Source organism: Gadus morhua, chromosome 6 (assembly GCF_902167405.1).
Source record: "Gadus morhua chromosome 6, gadMor3.0, whole genome shotgun sequence".
Taxonomy (NCBI): Eukaryota; Metazoa; Chordata; class Actinopteri; order Gadiformes; family Gadidae; genus Gadus; species Gadus morhua.
The window spans coordinates 19,855,380-19,875,884 of NC_044053.1; the positions used below are offsets into that span (position 1 = coordinate 19,855,380).

General features: G+C 49.2%; 1 protein-coding gene across 1 annotated transcript in view; it reads right to left on the minus strand.

Annotated features, from left to right (window-relative positions):
- Positions 1-20,505, minus strand: part of LOC115545825 (AP2-associated protein kinase 1-like) — a 30,877-nt gene that overhangs the window by 2,826 nt on the left and 7,546 nt on the right. Inside the window, 21 exon segments of the mRNA XM_030359270.1 lie at positions 5,617-5,688; positions 5,969-6,151; positions 7,326-7,418; positions 7,815-7,922; positions 10,353-10,448; positions 10,717-10,782; positions 10,871-10,987; positions 10,990-11,063; positions 11,452-11,639; positions 12,247-12,510; positions 13,056-13,343; positions 14,166-14,319; positions 14,431-14,510; positions 15,032-15,135; positions 15,400-15,532; positions 15,663-15,744; positions 15,859-15,913; positions 15,916-15,979; positions 16,076-16,126; positions 16,128-16,219; positions 18,619-18,727. Of these exon segments, the coding sequence (XP_030215130.1) occupies positions 5,617-5,688; positions 5,969-6,151; positions 7,326-7,418; positions 7,815-7,922; positions 10,353-10,448; positions 10,717-10,782; positions 10,871-10,987; positions 10,990-11,063; positions 11,452-11,639; positions 12,247-12,510; positions 13,056-13,343; positions 14,166-14,319; positions 14,431-14,510; positions 15,032-15,135; positions 15,400-15,532; positions 15,663-15,744; positions 15,859-15,913; positions 15,916-15,979; positions 16,076-16,126; positions 16,128-16,219; positions 18,619-18,727 (2,473 nt within the window).

Here is a 20,505-nt window from a genome sequence, read left to right on the forward strand (position 1 = left end):
TGGATCTGGGTCCCAGATGCACAGTCTCTCTGAGCACTACACTTGCCAATGATGACACATAGAACATTTAGCTGGTATCCTTTCGGTATTCATGAGTCAGCAGCACACAGAAAAGCTGAACACAAAACAGACACGGCTAGCTCTATACTTGACACATGACACAGCACAGACAACACCGACCATCTCTAGCCCTACAACATTGTGACCTTGTTTCCACCAACAAACTAAAAACACAAAAACAACATCCTCTATGGACAAATCACTGAAGCCATCATGGTAAACAACACAGACGACCGCTGCACTGAAGAGTGTGTGTGTGTGTGTGTGTGTGTGTGTGTGTGTGTGTGTGTGTGTGTGTGTGTGTGTGTGTGTGTGTGTGTGTGTGTGTGTGTGTGTGTGTGTGTGTGTGTGTGTGTGTGGGTCAGCAGGTCAGGCAGTGATTGGGGCTCTGCAGAGGGGGCTGGCCGCTGGGAAATCAGGAATTTGGAAACAAGGAGCGGAAAGCTCTCACTGTGATGCCTGCAGTGATAGGGGACAGACGGGTCAACATGGAGCAGCGGAGAGAGGGGGAGGGAGAGAGAGCAATCTTACCTCAGAAACGTTGACAACGGGTGTTAACTGGCAGCCAGGGGAAGGTCATTAGTGGCACAAATCAAAGTGAAATACCCTCATGTCCTCTTCCCTCAACGGTCTTCCTATTGATTAATGTATGCGATTGAAAGGGTCCGTGTACCTTAAAAGGCCAGTAGCCCGATGCAGACCAAATGATTAGACTCCAAAGTTACGCAGTGTATTTAAATGACAAACTATCTCACCTAATATTGCTATTGGCATTCCTCCTCAAACAGGAGAAAGCCTAGAGCCCTGCATGATTTCTGCGCTGAGCCGCGTCATAGGGTGAAAATATGTGCAGGTTATTAAGCAGCAGATTAGTAGAGTGCAGTAGAGACCAAGCAGTCAAAACTGTTTCTTTGGACAAGAAACAAAAAGTTGAGAGATGTTTGCATAAGACAGCCTTTTAGTCTTTTAAGATTTGCACACACTTTTGAAAACAAAATGTTTAGAAAGTATTTCATGCAAGAAGCTTCTATCTGCAGTAGGAAGAAGAAGGAAAAAACAAGCACTAAAAGAGGCCCACGTTCAATTGCACACATTTACAAGTTTTATTCAACGTCCCTCTTTTGGAGGCTTCCATACCCCCCTCAATTCATAAAAATATAAGTACACACTGGATAACAACTTTGCTTTCTATGGACATTTTACTGCCATAATCACATCAAACAATTTGATAGAACTTAAGATATTATACCGGTTACTGTTTTAACGCAACCGACACATCCGTTTGTACAACAACAAGGGTAAAACTACACTGGTAAGGCTAGATCTCTACTGGAACAGCACAGGGCCCAAGAGTAACATTGAGCTTCATTTCAAATTGCATAGGTTAGCCACACTGAAACCGGTAAATGACTCGACTTAACAACATCAGTTGGGTTTTGAGGTAATCACCCTTTTTTAGTTAAACCACAATTGATCTGGAGATATTTATTGACACGTGACTATTGACTAACCATTGAACTTAAGAGGAACAGGTCATCTTTTATATTGCATAAACAGGTCTGAACTTCAGCATAGCTTCTGCTCCTCGTTTAAAGTGATTTGTTTAAAAGCGATGCAGAGCACCACTGCCTAATAAGGGCGCGGCTTACTGGAACCTTAACGTCAGGAGCTGGTTCAAGGGTGCTGGCATTTAAGGGATTGGATTGGAGTCATGCAATACTGTGTGTATGAAGACCGGCTCACCTGGAGCCAGAGAGTTCAAGAGGTGAGAGCGATGACAGAGATATCAGGAGAAAGGTCCGTCATAAGCTCTGTTTGGTGGTGTTAGGCCTTTGTGTGTTTGTGTTTATATGTGTGTATGCTTGATGGAGGGGAAGGACTGCTATTTATTAGGCATCAACCCAACGGAAAGATTACACAGACATTGTTGCCCTACAGATCATCATGTCTACAAACAAAGTAGTACTAGCACAATTCAAGACACGTCAACATAGAAATACGAATTTAAAAAAAAAAGTTAAGAAGGGAGCACACCCTCGTTGTAATCATAAATACAGCATCATAGAGAATATACAGAAATCAAACTGTCTTTAATATGTTATCATTGCATTGTCCCTCACTTCATACATTCATTCTCAAGCACTATCAACAGTCTCATTTGTTCATCTGTGAATGACAAATGAAAAGCCTTTATATCTATATATGTTTGAACCATTGGAGGGGGGGGGGGGATTGAACGACCTGCGGTCCTATGTACAGTGTGTTAATGTTCTGCCTGCTGATGCAGGAGGACTCAGAAAACATGAGGCTAAGAGCAATGAGGCGGATGGATGTCTGCTGGGCAGAGGATCCAGAGCCAGGCTCCCCTGGACTCTGGGGGAACCCCCTCCAGTAACGCCACCGTATTCACATAGAATAAGGAGGCGTTTTGGAACTGAATGCATGAAACCGAATCTGCCCCATCACAACTGCAATAACCCGTGTGCTTCGGCGAGGCCTTTTGATTGGTTAACCAGGTGATATGAGAACCAATCAAAAAGGTGCACTGTGAATGGAGTCATACCAGGAATCGCTGTGCCAGGCAGTCCGCGATAACCAGACATACTGTAACTTACAACACAGGCACACAAACACAGAGGAGCTCAGGTAAACCAAACCCAATGGAAATCTACTTGGCCAATGGAGGGAAGCCGCACCGCACTAGGCATCACACTGCAAATAAATAAGACATTCTGCTCACCTCAATCGACAACACACATCATACGATCAGACCAAAACCTAGATAGGACATTGATACCTCAGAAGTTTCACCACCTTGTCACAATATAACTACACCTGTTTGCTCTCTGCTGGGCTAGATCTGCCAGAGAGTCCAGCATCGTGATATGAAGAAGAACGGCCCAATCAGCCAAACCAAAGCAAGGCAGTGCATGAGTGGCGACTAGTGACTAATGACTTGTTGTAGCATGCGCTGGAGTTCATGCTTTTGGGGAGTATGGACTGCATTGGCCAAAGCAAGACGGCAACACCAGACAACCAAAGATCCTCTACCTCACCGGTTTCCTTCTGTTCAATGCTTATGTCGTAGTTTAAACAGACAATGATAAGCATGTCCAGGTTCATGATGAAGGGCAGGTTTAAAACGATACACCAGCCTGAATCGTCACATCATGTTAACTAGATCTACCCAACGTTGTTGAGAATAGGATGCTTATGTTAGCAATAGTAATTTGAAAAGTAAAAATATATGTAAAAGATTTGATAAATACATTTGATAAATGCAGAAAAGTTTGCTCAGGGTTTGCATAGGCACAGGCACATTTTAAAGTGATTGAAACCATAAATCCGTGATTTACTTCTAAATATGTTATTGAGGTACATCAAGAAGCACAGTAGGCATCAGAAAGATTATCCATTATAATCTCACCTGATTTCAGTCCATCGAGTGCCTTCTATTCCTTCAAGCCGATTCAATGAGGAGTCAATTTAGTCTCCTAGCTACGTAGCCAAGCACGTGACTAATAACCTCCCCTCACAGAACAGGGAAGGGGGGGGGGGGGGGGGTTGAGACCCGCACCTACAAGCTAGTTTTTGCAACACTGAGTTTATTACCGACTTTGAGATGTACATTAAATGACTAAGTGAAGGATTGTACATGCAAAAGATCGTAATGAAACAGCCAATTCATGAACAGGTTGTAATTTAACTTAAAAAGACAAGACCTTTCTCATCTCTCTCTGTTAGAACAGCCTGCGGGCCGATTTATATTATATTTCAACTCATACGGTTTAGCCGGGAAAAGGCAGGAAGTGACATCCGCGCACAAATAAGGAACATCCGTTTGTTCAGAATTTTTAATTCGTACATTTAATGTGAATATTATCCTCTCCTTTTGTTTTTGAGCATTCATGATTATAACCAACATTTGTGCATCATTTTTATGGTCTTATCCCAACAAGCTGGCCGTTCATTTTCGGCCTAAGGGGTCAAGAGAAGGTACTTCTGATTCTCACACAGAGTACTCTTACATCTTCCTGACAATGTATTCGGTAGTTGTGTAGTGGATCCCTCTGATATGTTGTGGTTATTTTTTAGGTCCTGTTTTCCACCACCTTAAACGTTGTGCGAGGCCTGCCCTGATATTATTGTCCTTACACTGCTTCCTCCAGGCCTACATCATGGATGCTCAGAGCTTCAGTGCCAAAGAGTTTCACAAGTCCTCAAGGGGTTCACTGCTCTCCCTCCAGGACTCTGATGGGTGGCCTGACATCGGCTTGGTGGGACAAAGCTTTGACAAACATAGCGAATGCCCCTGGCAACCAGGAACATGCATACAGCTGGGGGGGGGGGGGGGGGGGGGGTCCCTTGCAGTGCACTGGGTGAGGGATGCGGATGGCAGTGTCAGCAAAGCATGATGAGAGACAATGATGCTGCCGGGCAGGACAACAGCGTGGGATTCTAACGGGGACAAAGTGACGAGGGGGTGCAGTCCCGGTGTGGGTGTGGGCGGGAGAGCAGCCATCCCGGATGGTCAGACAAGCACAGACTGAGCCGAGGTAAAACGAAGGTTTAACCGAACCCACACAAAGATGGCTCCTCAGGTTTCATCGGGTAAGGTGCTACAATAAGTGCCTCTACTTCCCTCCTCCTCCTCCCCCCTCCGCCCCTGCCCCCACGTTACGGTTTGACCCCCCCCCCCCCCCCCCCCTTGACCTCCCCTTCCCCCTCCCTAGAGGTCGATGAGCTGGTCCACCAGCAGAAGGGAGCGGGTCAAGGTGGGGATGCTGGACTCTGAGCTCCCACTGTTGCTGCGCGAGTGACCACCTGGAATGTGTTGAGAGAGGCGAGAGACAGATGGACAGAGAGGAGCGGAGATGGAAATGGGAGCGAGAGAGACAGATGGATAGAGTGGAGCAGAGATGGAGATGGAGACGGGAGCGAGAGAGACAGATGGACAGAAAGGAGCAGAGACGGAGATGTGGATGGGAGAGCCATGGGACAGTCAGAGTGACGGTGACAGACCGGCCAAAGAATAAGAAGTATTAATGTGAAGCGCATGGAGGACGGAGGGGTGGCGATGGGGAGGGGTGACATGGTGCGGTGACGTACATGGGAAAACAAGGCAGGGGACGAAGAGAGAGGGAGAGAGAGAGAGAGAGAGAGAGAGAGGGAGAGAGAGAGAGAGAAAGGCAGAGGGTAAGCTGGGGTTATTGATTAACAGCAGCATCAATAAAGGGAATGTTAAGAGAAAGGGTTCTTTAGTTTGGCTCGTCTAACTTTGGAAGGTCCCCGTTCAGCCCCACATGTTGGAGCACTACAGACCACTCCAGATCTAACCAGGGGGGACCCCCTGGGACCACCCAGGTCAAGTAAGGGTCAAGTAATGGACATGATGGGGGAGGCGGCTCAGAGGGTGAGGCTGGATGGGATGGGAGGCCATAACACCACTGCGCATTCAACCAGGAGAGTCTGCAAGGGAGGGGCTTCTGCTCATGAGGAGGGCGTCCCTAAGCGGTTGGGGGGGGGCTGACCGCGTAGGTCCGGGCCGGGCCTTACCTTGGTTGGGGGTTTTGGAGAGGAGGACGGGGATGGGGTCAAACTCGTCCTCGGGGGCCTTTTCCCCAGAGTCTAGGGGGCGGAGCGGCAGGCGGAGGCGACGGAGGAACGGGGGGAGAAGGTTAATGCAGCCCGAAGAGGAGGTAAACAAGCCCATGAGAAAAGCAGGACCCGAAAGAGGTTGAAGAAGTAAGACCCAGACAACTACAGCCATGCGCTGGTGCGGTTTGACCCCCATGTAAAGGTCAGACTAGGCTCCTCCGACACAACTCAAGCCTCCGTTTAAAGCAGCAGTATGGCGTTTGTTCAGAACTAAGGGGAGGGAGGTGCAGAGAAAGGTCAAAGGTCTTACCAGAAGGTGCCGCTGCCTGACCGGGGGTCAGCGCTACGGAGACCAGGTCGTCCAGACAGGAGACGGCACCAGGGGGAGGGGCGGAGGAGGGGAGGGAGAGGGCAGAAAGAGCCGGGGCCCCGGGAGTGGAGTTGAGGGAGAGGAGGTCACAGCCCAGCAGAGAGTCCTCCACAACCAAGGCGTCTGAGAGGTAGAAGGACAGAGACACCAGCCACATCAGAGACACCAGCAACAGAGGCACCAGCAGAGACACCAGCCACAGATACAGAGACACCAGCCACATCAGAGACACCAGCCACAGATACAGAGACACCAGCCACAGATACAGAGACACCAGCCACAGATACAGAGACACCAGCCACATCAGAGACACCAGCAGAGACACCAGCCACAGATACAGAGACACCAGCCACATCAGAGACACCAGCAACAGAGGCACCAGCAGAGACACCAGCAACACCAGCGGAGACACCACCAGAGACAGAGACACCAGCCACATCAGTTCTCTACTTCCTTGCGTTTGTAAAAATAAAGCCCCAATTGCATAACTATCTAGTTTGGACAGATATAAACTAGTTGTTGCGAGTGAGATGTATGTTAAAGGATGGCCCAGATGGTTCTAAAAGATTCCAAGGCATTGGAATCCAAGCTCCAGCTGACACTGATCCCATCTATAGTGTCAGGTAGCAAGCTACGGTTGGGTCCCGTAGGTTTATTAAAAATAATGAATGAAGTCAAGAGTCCGGGAGAAAGACGAGAGACACCAACCAAAACAAGGATGGGAGAGACTGCCACTCACAACAAGGATGGGAGAGACAGCCACTCACAACAAGGATGGGAGCGACAGCCACTCACAACAAGGATGGGAGAGACAGCCACTCACAACAAGGATGGGAGAGACAGCCACTCACAACAAGGATGGGAGCGACAGCCACTCACAACAAGGATGGGAGAGACAGCCACTCACAACAAGGATGGGAGGCAACCAAGGACAAAAAGGGAGACAGGATAACCAATGGCAACGATGCTCTGACCCAAGGGTTATTTTTTGTATGCACAAAAGACCGGACAGAGGGCGCTAATTAGCCCTGGCTAGAGACCCAACACGTAGGGCACTGGTCATTTTTCAAACCCGGGGTAAGGCTTTCTGCATCTTCCCTGACTGACCAAAGAATAAATCCAATGTAGTTTAAACCAATGGCCACGATGGGAAAGACGCCAGCAATGACCATAATGGGAGTCATGCACTAACCAATGGGAGCCATGCACTGACAAAGAGGAGAAATAAATTGACCAATGGGAGACAGGCACTGACAAAGAAGAGACCACGGCTTCCTGATCTTTTGAGGCCACTCACCAGGCAGGCTGAGGGAGCCCAGGTCCATGTGGGCAGCGTGTCGTGGGGGCTCCAGACCTGGGATCAGGGAGTCCACACACACCTCGGTCTTTGCTGCACAATAACCAAGAAAACCAATAGAGAAAAAAGATCAAATGACTTCAGGACTGCTTAACAGGAGCGTGGAGGCCAGAGGGGGCAACAAGTGTTCGGACATTTGTACTCTGAGACAATAGGGTGGAAGGAAGGAACAAGGAACCAGGGACTCAGGGGAAGGCACGGCAAGGGGAAGAGGAGGAGGAGAACGTGGGGGAGAACAAGGAGAAGGAGAACGAGGAGGAGGAGAATGAGGAGGTGGAGAAAAAGGAGGTGGAAACATGGAGGAGGAGAAAGAGGAGGATAACAAGGAGGAGGAGAATAAGGAGAAGGAAACAAGGAGGAGGATAAAGAGGAGAACAAGGAGGAGGAGAACAAGAAGGAGAACAAGGAGGAGGAGCAGAGAGCCTGTACCAGTCGAGCTGGAGCTCTGGGTGCAGGTGCTGAAGGGGTCAGCGAGGGCTAACAGGTCAGGGAACAGGAGAGAAGTCTCGGGGGTCTGCAGCCCCTCGATCAGCTTCCCTGGGAGGGTTTCAGAGAGCGGAGGAGAAGGGGAGTGAAAGACGCACATGTTGGTATAAAAAAGACAAAGGAGAAGGAGAGAAAGACTGACCGATAGAGGGACAGATCAGGGAGGAGTTTAGTGCAAGGAGCCGAAGAAGAAAGACAGCAGAGAACATCTTTACTGAAGGTTACATTTAGGCCCTGTCCACACTCACCCGGGTAAATCTACAAACGCATAAATATTTATCTGTTTAGCCCTTCCGTCCACATTAAAACTTGGAATTCCGACACTGAAAACGATGCTTTAAAAAACGATCGCTGAGCTGAATAAATGTGAAAACGCTGGGTTCGCGTTGTAGTGTGGTCAGGGTAGACGGAGGCTTTCAGAAACGATGACGTTCGGTTGCCATGACGCCGTCACAAGCTTGCGCTCGAGACCGAGACGCTCAACAAAAAATGGCAGGTAGAATGGAAATGATGATTTCTCTGTTCAATGTATACTCATGTATCTTCAGTTACAACTCAACATACTATCTCATACATATTCGTTACTCCAACGCCGAAGGCGAGCGCTGTACTTGCTATGCTTAAGCAATGGGAAAAAACCACATAGACGCCAGTTCAAACCGTAGGCCAACTTGGACCCGGCATTTCAAAAGAAAAAAAACTCGCCTTTGTACTTTGGCTTGAGCCATATTTTTGCTTGTGAGTGAAAATGATTACCCAAATGATCAACTGCAATTATCACAGCTGATCGCGCGCCTGTAATATAAACAGAGAGGCGTGGCAGGAGTCAGGTAACCATGACAATAACTGTTTATCAAAATCATTTCAGTGTGGAACATGGATGCAAAACATTCGAAAACAATATGAAAACGATAGTGTGGACGGAGATTGTTTTCATGCAAATGTGCGTTTTATATTTACACGGGGTTAGTGTGGACAGGGCCTTAGTCGTAATAATTGGGGGCTTTCCTTAAAAGGATATTCAAAACATAAATCATTGCCAATCTAGAAGGATCCACATGGCATCACACCAGCCGACAGAAAAATTTAGTCTTCAAAGCTCAAAAGTAATGCTCACTCTAAGGGTTAGTAGGGACAGCAAGCTATCTGAATCAGTTGATCTGTTTGCCAATCAAACGCATCACATTCCTTATGGAGCATCCGACAGCTCGTTAGTGGGAATGGGCATGAGTCCATGTAGCTTGATAACAACGCATTTCATCCTCCCCAAATCGACCACATCCAGAACAGATTGTACAATCTGTTTCATGCCGGACTAAATACCGCAGTTAAAAAGGAACCCCATTAGTCATGATTAAGATGGTTACTGAAATAAGGAAGTGATCTTCCTCCATCCATGGGTAGATATTCCCCAGCTTAACATCCATAGTCTCTACACAAAGGCTGCAAGGACAGTTAGTTAGACTTTGCATTCCACATCACGATATATCACGACCGACTCCCAGAACTCCCGATGTCCGCGCACAGAGCATAGCGTTAGCTGTTGGGGTCCGATCAGTAGGTTAGGGGACAACCAGGGCCATGCAGCTGACCAGGAGGTCACGGCTCCGTCCATACTTACAGGTGAGGTGCTAATAAAGGAACATTGGCCAGCGTGTGGGGGTCAGAACATGTGCAGCAGATGGGATGCTCTGTCCCATTTGCTACAGGAGAGAGGTGATCACACACAGCCATTCAAAGTAATGAATTAGTATCAAGGCAACTATAAAAATCCCTTCCTGCCGTGGGTGTCTTTATGCTACTCTGCTGTAGAGGTAAAAGTGGTTGTCCTTGCCGTTTGCTAGGGCTAAAGAATGACCATGGTCTTTCTGTATCTGCTGCAAATGTCTGGAGGCCATGGTTTCACTGAGTGGACCTGAGTGCCGGAGACGGCTTAGTTCAGATCAGATTAACTGCACCCTGCTTATGCAACCGCCTCCACGTTTATCCTCTCCGTCTCAAACTGCACACATGCTGGCTGCCATCGCAGAACCGTCCCGAACAAACAGCACAAACAGGGGACAGCAGCTCGTGGGACAATCAAATGACAGAATCAACAAATTCGGGCAGGGTGTGGTGAAAAAGTGATGCAAACCTTAACCTCTCCTTTTGGTGCTGGAAAGCAGGCCAAGCCCTACAGGAAAGCAGTCACGCTAACAAAGAATAGTTTGTCCGTGATGTTACCAGGCAACCGCAAGTACACTGATCTGCGGCTGTGAGGCAACCTAGCCTTGGCTACTGCCTCTCCTCACAGATTGACAAGGAAGCAGTGTCGTACCGTTTCAACCAGATGAACAAACAGAACCACATCAAATCATGCCCTCTGGAGTAAACAGCAGTACCCAATTGACATAGGACAGCAGTGTGGGTCAGCCTGCATTGTGGGGAGGCACTGGAGCACTAGAGCAAGCATGGCTGATCATGCAGTGGTGTGCAAATTACCTGGGGTGTCTGACAGCTGGAGGGCATTAAACGGGTTGGGGACACTCACTAATGCCGCCCCTGCATCCAACCCCAGCGTGTCAGCTGCCCTTTCAGCTGCAAGCCACACCCACACAGGGGGAGGGAGGAGAGAGAGAGGAGAGCTGGGCCGTGAGGGTAGTGGGAGAGGCAGCACAGTAACAGGCAGGTCACGGTGTAGACCGATGTATGGTGCGCTGGACTTTATCTTGTGAACAGTAATTGACACAGACACGATTTGAAAGCTGCAGACACCAGAATAAAGCCGCACGCATAACGGACATCAGAAAGCAGCCGGAGGGAGGGAGAAATGACAAGTAGTACATAAACAATAACAGAGGCCTACCAGGAAAGGCCTGCAGGCCTGTGATGAGGTCTTCACTGGAGCCTGTGATCCTCTCCCCGTGTTCAGCTGCAAAACAAAAAAAGGGATGCATCACGTGACACCCTGACCGCCATGTGGCCCACGCCGCCGCCCCGCGTCCCGGCAGAGGTCTCACCGTCGCCCAGCTTGGCGAAGTCCTTGTTGAGCAGCTCCTCCGCCGTGAGCTTGGAGAAGTTGTCGTCTCCGAAGGGGTTCCAGGTGGGCTGGGGGGCGCCGGCGGCGGCCGGGGGGGGGCGCCGGGCTCCCCGGCCTGGTACACACTCTGCTGGGAGGAGCACGGGGACCCGGACGGCGTGGTGCTGGCGGACCTACAGAACGAACGAACACACACACACACACACACACACACACACACACACACACACACACACACACACCACACACACACACACACACACACACACACACACACACACACACACACACACACACACACACACGAGGGGTAGGGCCAGATCAGAGGTCCATCTGGGTTCAACCAGCCCTCATTAAGGCCCGATGAGAGCGTGTGCAGCTAAACGTGGCTCTGAATGTCCCCCGTTTGTCCCTGGGACCGGCTCTCCCGCCAGTGAAAGGAGCTCTTTTTTTTTTTTTTTTAACATCCCTCCCCAGGGTCCGCCCGGCAATGAATGGACGGTCTATGGGCCTGCAGGGCCATGAATGGACAGTGGAGCCTCAGAGGCGGGTCCCGCTCACTTGGACTTGTTGAGGCTGGCCTCGGCTGCCGCGGCGTGCAGCAGCTGGGTGGACTTGCTGACCGGCACGCCGAACACGGCGCTGTGCGTCACGTCGCTGAGGATGCGCCGGTGGCCGCCCTTGGCCGCCATCTTTGGAGACGAGGGGGGGGTCAGAGAGCCCACCTTGTGGAACGTACGGCCGCCCGCCTGCAGGGGGGGGGAAAGGAGGAGCACAACAGGGGAGAGGTGAGGAGAAGGGCGGGCGAAGCGCTGACCATCCAGGCGGTTTGGGAAGCATGAGGTCACGGAAAAGGCTGCTCAGCACGGAGGAAAGGGTTAATGAAGTTCCTGCGATAATCCGAGAAGCCCAGAAGAAATAAACCCGGAATGACAAATGAGCGTGAAGAGGAACCGACGGACAGCGAGATGCGCCCGACAGAGACAAAGAGCTGCTAACCAATCACCTCGAAAACTAAGAAGGAAAGTAACGCCACTCGTTCTGATGGATGGACGTACATCTAGCGGAGTTAGTTAGAGCATCAAAGGGCGTGATTAGGGTTTGTCTGAATGCTGCAAGGACCTCCCTGATTCCAAGACGGGCGGTAAATCATCAACAAAGAAGGACGACCCTACGCACAGTAGACACGGAGCTGCACAAAATCAACTGCAGGCCAACCGGGTAGTGAATGAGAGTCTGACTTAATTCTGGCAGAAGCAGGCGACCACAGGTCCCAGACACCGAGGGGGGGGGGGGGGGTGGGGGGGGGAGAGAGAGGCGGTCGGGGCGCGGCGTCGGATAGGGGTCGCGGGTTACCATGGCCTCCGCTGCGGTCAGGGGGTCAACGGCTAGAGACTCAGGGATGGCACCCAGGTATGGAGCGTGGCCTGTGGCCCCTACAGGCTGCTGGTGGTACTGCGGCGGGGCGCTGGGAGGAACAGGGTGAGGGATGGACTGCGTGGGGCCAGAGGCTCCACTGGCTGACTGCTGCTGATGGAGACGAGGGGGATGGTTGTGCTGCTGCTGTTGATAATGTTGTGGCTGACGCTGGACTGGCTGGAGGCTGTGCCCCAGGGGATGCTGCACAGGAACACCACCACAGCCAATGACATCCCAGCACCAGACAAATGGGGCTGCTGAAAGATCTCTGCCACTTTACCTTATACAGCACCTAGCGTAACAGCTACTGTAAGGATCAAACCGGGTCAGTTCAAAATAAGAGCAGGGGAGGAAAGAAAGGTCAATACAAATAAAGAGAGCAAGACAGAGAGAAAGAGATATGAGAGAGCCAGGAGAGAGGGAGACAGGAAGAGAGTGATGAGGGAGAGACATAGAGATGAAGAGAGTGATAAGGGAAGAGTGAGAGAAATAAACAGCCAACAACAACAAATGACAAAAGGATGCAACATAAATCAAGGAACGTTCTGGCACTTGTTCCATGAAAATCCTAATTGTAAGGACAGCGATATACTTTCGTTCTCTTCCTCTGACAAATGTACTTATTGTCAGTCCGCTGTGGAGAAACGGGTCTGCCTAAAAGCCCTGAATGTAAGCTCAGGCCTCAAGGCAGGAACACGGTGTGACGGAGCCTGCTGCCGTTAAAGAGCGTTAGAGGTAGGCCTCACCTTCTGGCCGGCCTGCTGCTGGGGGCCCATGAAGGCAGCGGCCTGCTGCTGGAGGAACAGCTGCTGGTGCTGGGCGGCAGCCTGGGCCAGCAGGGTGACGCTGGGGCCGGGCTGGGGGCCCGCCTGCACCGGGGGGGCCGTGTGGTCCGCTGGGACGGCGGGGGCAGCAGCGGCCTGCGGGGGCAGGGAGGCTCCGACGCCCACACATGGAGGGAAGAGGGTTTTTTTAAGGGGACGGAAACCAAGTGTGTGTGGAGGGGACACAACTGCATCACGGATTGCAGTTACCATGTTTCATCAAACTTGCATCTTTTTATCTCTGCCATCCATAATACATATATAACTTTTGTAATTTATTTAAATTGTAATTGATAATACACTTTCATTCTGTAAAGCACTTCTGCAAGCTTATGTTTGTCACTTTATTTTATTTAAAATGATTAAATTGCACTGTGTTGTAGCGGGCAATAAAACTTTGAAAATACTACTAATAATAATATTTGAAAAAAGTGAAGGATGATTGTGTATCCACACGGTGGCTGATTTGATAATCAGTGCACACACAGTGAATGAGGAGAGGCCAAATTAATTAAGCCTGTTAATCACCAGGATGAACAGCCTGTCAGGAAGACCCCAGGAGACCAGCGCCATAAAAGAGCTTTTTAAACTACAATTAATAGCATTTCAAGAGCTGCCTAACTGACCCACTGGGGACTTCAAGGCCTTGTCGTGTCGTTATGTTGAGACGCTCAAAATAATGAAATCCATACTGGACAACAGGCCTCTGTAAATGGTCAATGCTAAATGGACCGCATTTTATACAGCACTTTTCTCACCAGTGGCCACTCAAAGCATTTTACAATTATTGCCTAACATTCACCCATTAATTCACCCATTAAATTCACGCATTCACACACCGAAGGCGGCATAGGCCATGTTAGGCCACAGCCAGCTCGTCGGGAGCAGTAAGTCTGAGGTGTCTTGCTCAGGGACACCTCAACACTTGAGGGAGCCGGGGATCGAACCAGCAACCCTCCGGGTCCGACCCGCTCTACCTCCTAACGCCACATGCCGCTCCTGTGGCCCTTGTTGGGACTAGAAGGGTACCTATGCCTGGGGTCCGCCCGCTGCAGCGCTGGGCCTCTGCGGGGGGTGAGGGGCTGGCTGGATGGGCAGGATTCCGGCTATGGGCTGGGGCTGGCCGGCCTTGGGTCTCTGCCGCGTGGGCGATGGACGCTCCATGGTGGGGGTGGGGTCGGTGAGCCTGGGGTACAGGGAGGTGGAGGAAGGAAGTCAGCTGCACACTATGGAAAACCTGAGGGCTGTTAAAGTGTACACCAGCAACACAGAGTCCTGGACCCGTTCTGGGCCTCACCTGGCTTTGGTCTGACTCTTCTTGGCCACAGCCTCACTGGCTCGGATTGGCTCAGGAAGCTTGGTGGGGATGGACGCGTTCTGGGATGGAAACGAGAGCAGCTGCATCAGAACACCGTCTAAACATCGCTGACCTAACGGCGCTCTGCTGAGACGTTCATTTAAAAGAGGGTGGACAGTAGTTAACTTAGCTGAGCCTCGCAGCTCAAATGGTATCACTGAGTCATGGGTCGTCCCCCCACCCCCCCCCCCCCCCCCGCCCTCCCCTCAGCCACTTTAATGCCCCTCTGTAGGGGAGGCTAAAATGTGCTGAATCAGAGGAGGAGTGCTGACGTCCGCAGTGTCAATACATCAGAGAGGCCTGCTGGGATGAAAGCAGCCATCAGGCACCCCACCGCCTTTCTCCATCCCAGTATTATTTCTGCTCTATAAACATAAGATGCAATCAACACTAGAGCCACTGTACATGTGACGCTGCACTGCACTTTACTGCCGTGGTGCGAAAATAAAGATGGAGGCCCCAGTCTGCAACACGGGGACATGAACCACAGAGCCAATGATGTATTCCTACACATCCCACGGTCATTAATGATTGTACGTACGTGCACATTTTGAATCGGACAGTCCCGTCGGGCCATCTTAAAAGCAAAGTAGGATACTTGGTAGATGTCTGGTCTTTTGTCGGGGTCGGGTTCCAGCATATATCCTGGAGGAAGAGAGCAGAAGACTGCTTATGAAGCGCACATGAAGCTTGTTCTTCGCGCTTAGGACGGAGAACACAGGACAGGAACGTATCGGAAAAAGGAGAAAAGGGAATGAAACGGAGGCACGGGATCCTTTATGCAGCCATGATGGGACCGGGGAGGTCAGAGCTCCACTTCTCAGTGTCTGGAACAGCCGTCTTGCTTAAGTAGCGGACTAGGATTTAGGGACGCAAAGAACAACAACATCCAGCATGCAGTTCACTCACTGATGAGGCAGTGCATTTCTTGGGAGTAGCGCGAGTTATCAGGAATGGTGAAGCTGCCGTCACAGATGGCTACTTGGCTTTCTCCGAAGGGCAGCGTGAAGTAGCAGAGCTTGTAGAGCAGGCAACCCATGGCCTGCAGAGACACAAGAAAAACGACCACCACCACCACACCACGCATGGAAGGTTAGCCACCAATCATCTGGAGAGCCAACAATATGATTGTGTAATGCTTACATGGTCCAAACCAGTGTGATGAGTCTCACCCATATATCTGCTTTAGTAGTAATGACCTTGCCTCCGTAGAGGTTAACCATCTCTGGGGCCCGGTATGACAGCGTGGTGTACCTGGGCAGGAAAAGACATGAACATGGTCACAACTATGGTTTGTTACACTTTGTGTTGAGAAGATGTATTCATCAAACTAGTGATTGATTCCCTAGCCTGGAGTCCACCACTCACTTCTTGATCTCCTCGTCCACCAGTGGCACACCCTCTGTCTGAGGGTTCTGGAAGCGTTGATGGCGCTCCCGAAGTCACAGAGCACGTAGTGCCCCCGGTCGTGGAGCAGGATGTTCTCCACCTGCGTGAGGAGTAAAAGAACCCGATTTAGGACTATGAATCTCCCCCTACATTTCAAATATCTGGGAGGTTTGGGGTTATACAGCAGGGTCCTCACCTTGAGATCCCTATGGACGATGGGGGTTTTGCATTGGTGGAGACGGGCCAGCGGCCTCACAGGTGTCACAGAAGACCTGCAGCACCTCGGCCTCCGAGAAGCCCGTCTGGAGCCTCTGGTTCATCAGGTTCACCACCTGTCCCCCTGCCGGCCGACACACAACGCATGATCAGACACTCGGACGCACTGGCACGTTCAGGAGGTGAGGTCTTTCCTGGTCCTCAACATGCATCATGAATACCGAATAAACGTTATTTATAAAGCGCAAAAACAATACTTTTACACAATAGTGTTAAAATACAGCCGTGAAATAAGAAATGGACTAAATTGGCCATAATCTGTTCAATAAACTAAAATGGGCAAAGTAAAATAGAAAAAAGAAATTGGTCTAAAAATCAAAAAGTGGTTAGTCTTCTCTTTATCGTTACATTACGATAATGTTATAAAAAAAAGCTTGTATCCAAATAAATGGAGCATTTAAAACGTTTTATGTTCTTCAGTGTGATTGGTGTCAGGCAAAGCAATGGTCTTTGCAGATTCACAATGCAGAGTCAAAAGTTGTGTTTCCCTACTAAAGACAACTACACACCCAGCAGCCCTGCTCCCCTCTAACTGGGTTAGAGGAGCTTCCCTCTAACTGGGGTACTGGGTTCTGCTTCTCCCTGGCTCTAATGAGGCAGAGGTGTTAACATCCTAACCTTGCAGGTGCAGCCACCCTTCAACTGGCAAACTGAAGCTCTTTTCCTCCTCTATGGCAGGCAGCACTCTCCCCATTAGCTGTGCTGATTACGGTGAAGTGCCACCAGATCAGCGTAATGCCGTATTGCAGAAGCAAATGAACGCTAGTTAGACAATAGTATATTCAGATATGCCCCCAAGTCTAGTCTCAGGTCTTTAAGCTAGAGTCCAGGTCTAGTCTCAGGTCTTTGAGCTAGAGTCCAAGTCTAGTCTCAGGTCTTTGAGCTAGAGCCCAAGTCTAGTCTCAGGTCTTTGAGCTAGAGTCCAGTTCTAGTCTCAGGTATTTGAGCTAGAGTCCAGTTCTAGTCTCAGGTATTTGAGCTAGGGTCAAGGTCTAGTCTCAGGTCTTTGAGCTAGAGTAAAAGTCAGAGTCTCAGGTCTTGTAATGGGATTGTTGCACAAATACCACTTTTTAATAAGCGCTAGTGATTCAGAGGACACACATCTTTGAAGGTGTTGAAAGAGAGGACAGATCCGATTTCCAAACTTAATCAAGTATGTATAGGGTTAGGTGGATATAAACCACATGACAATTGTCTACAATATAACAAAACACTTTATTTTACTATTACGTTTTGTAACACACACACATTACAAACTGTAGGAAATTAACGTTTTAACACAAACTATGCTTTTATTATTGTTTGTTCGCTAGATTGATGCAACCGTTCTTGATAATCATTGTGTGCAGATTATATAAGGGTGCATATTGTTTGCGCGACTCACGCCCTGTGTTAGCTTGGAGTTATTGTTTGGTTGTTGAGACATTTTTTCCTTGTGGCCACGTAGTGTGCCTTTAAGAAAAGACCACAGCATGTAACCACGGCAGAGTTCAGCAGGACTCGTTAATAGGCGAACAACAGTGTTTGCTGACCGGGTCAATTAGTTCAGACGTGAAAGAAGAATGTCTAGGAACGTGGAATAATATCACTTTAACAAAGGAGGAAGAATCTGTGGGGTAATGGATTATTGGATCGGTCAGGCCATCCCACATAAAGAACAGAGCTCTAACGGATGACACCATAGACCATATGGCTAATACACTCCCAGCATCGATTCAACCCAACATAGAATCAAATGCAGTAGTTTTGCCTGTGATATGCTCTGCACATAATCGGTACGTGCAGGCAAAGAGGGACAGCTATATACAGTGGCTGTGGTTACTCAGCTTTAGATAACAAATAATGAGTGAAACAGTTTCAGAGTGTGCGTGTGTATGCAGACTTGCGTGTGTGTGTGTAGTCAGTGGGTAAAAAGATTTAAAAGCGTGTCTGTTTGAAAATGATGCGGTTGTCAAGGTACGCGTCTGCTTCTACATGCTGGTTATGAGCCGGCTTACAACTGTTTCTTAAGCCGGCTTAAGAAACATTATGGGTATGGTGTAGTACCATTAACTTGTCATCAAGACCTTTAGCGGAAAACCCCATATGCAAACGGCTATACAGAGACAAATACGCATGCAGTGTCTGAGCAAAGAGTGCCAGCGCCCCTTATACACAAGTATCCGTGCACGAAGGCCATGGCCAGTGGAAAACAGCGGGAAAGACAAAGTCAGCAATGCTGCTGATGCTCCCAGCGTGTTCAAACCAAACACAAATGAACACAACACATCCATGGAAAAACATGACAATGGAAACCATATGATGGAATGCACAAAGCGACCCCCGTCAGAGGTTTCTCCAGACTAGAGAATGACCAGCTGGCTTTCTTCTAATTCTCCATGCAGGAAAAACACTGGGTACGTGTTACCCTAGGGAATGGCCGGAGATTACAGAACACAACACACAGAGACATAGAGACGATACCTCGGCAGAAGTCCATCAGGATGAAGACCTCCCACACATCGCCAGCCCCGACCGCAGTGATGCTGGAGTCCAGGAAGCCCACGATGTTTCGGTTCCCCACCAGGTCCCTCTGTGTGGAACACAAACAGAGCTGGGTTAATGCGGCACACCAGAGGAGACCCAGTACCCCTGGGCGCTGGTAGAGGGCTTTAGACTTGGGACTGAACACAGACTAAATGCATCCATATGAGTGATCGTTAATCCACCATTTAAGTTCTGTGCAGGCCACTGAGACACAAACCCTGGAGTAATAATGACAACCGTCCTGTGTAGACTCTAGCCCTGGCTGGCTGGGCCCCCTGGAACTGGGTCTCTTTAAAGTGAGCGAGGAACTGGTGCTCTTTACAGTGGGCGAGGAACTGGTTCTCTCAGCAGTGAGCGAGGAACTGGTTCTCTCTATAGTGAGCGAGGAACTGGTTCTCTCTACAGTGAGCGAGGAACTTGTTCTCTCTACAGTGAGCGAGGAACTTGTTCTCTCTACAGTGAGCGAGGAACTGGCCCTCTCTACAGTGAGCGAGGAACTGGTTCTCTCAACAGTGAGCGAGGAACTGGTTCTCTCAATAGTAGGGATGGGCAAAATGATTTTTTTCCGGGAACTAGTTCTTTCAGTTCAGTACAACGATTCGTTTGTTTGATTCGTTCGTTTTGATTCGTTCGTTACATCAGATTACGTCATTTGACAGGGAATCTCACAGGTGTCTGCCCCCCCCGCGAGACGGCCCTGGGCATAATTTAAACGACTTTTAGGTTCTACCCCCCGTGAAAATCGACAAGATATACTGTATAGTACAACCAAACGTCCCACCAATATGTATACCACTTGCATACTCTATATGTCATTCATGGTTTTATAAATATAATTTTATTTTACATTTAATTCTTCATTATTCAGACATTACAGAACTTTCATGGTCATAAATAAAAAAATACGAACTGCAGTTTAATTTCTTTGTTTGTTCTTGAATTGACGTAAAATGGAGCAAAGACTCCGGGGATTGGGAAATGCGTTTATCCAATAAACAGATGGAGGTCAAGTCTATTTTCGGAAATGTAGGGGGATATATGAGTGGCCCCACGTCGAATGGTATGACCCAAGATACGTCAGACAGAGAAAGCGCGCAAATTCAACGGTACCACCTTGTCATTTGTTTACCCAGGTGCCATGGCAACACCATTGCTACCGCTCATTGGCTGAATCTTTGAGAACGTTGTAGACTCAATCGATATAAGCTCGCGGGGAGACGAAGCTCTCTTCGTTTGTATATTTTACTTACGTGACCATATTTTTGTTTTATGTTAAAAAAAAAAATCAAAGAACCAGTTCTTCTTGTTTTGGGGAACCAGTTCTTGTCGTTCACGTTCGGGATTCGTTCGTTGTGAACGAATCGGTCGCGACCGACTCATCCCTACTCAATAGTGAGCGAGGAACTGGTTCTCTTTACAGTGAGCGAGGAACTGGTTCTCTCTATAGTGAGCTAGGAACTGGTTCTCTTTACAGTGAGCGAGGAACTGGTTCTCTTTACAGTGAGCGAGGAACTGGTTCTCTCAACAGTGAGCGAGGAACTGGTTCTCTCAATAGTGAGCGAGGAACTGGTTCTCTCAATAGTGAGCGAGGAACTGGTTCTCTTTACAGTGAGCGAGGAACTGGTTCTTTCAACAGTGAGCGAGGAACTGGTTCTCTCTATAGTGAGTGAGGAATTGGATATAGTTACATTAAGGACTCAGGAAAGCAACGGGTGAGCGAGTAAAAAAGGGTTGACTCAGCATGACTCCCTCAGAGCGTTGATGTGTTTCTTCAGAGCTCAGGAAGTAGGAGTTGGCCTCTGACTCACCACACCATTAACTAAA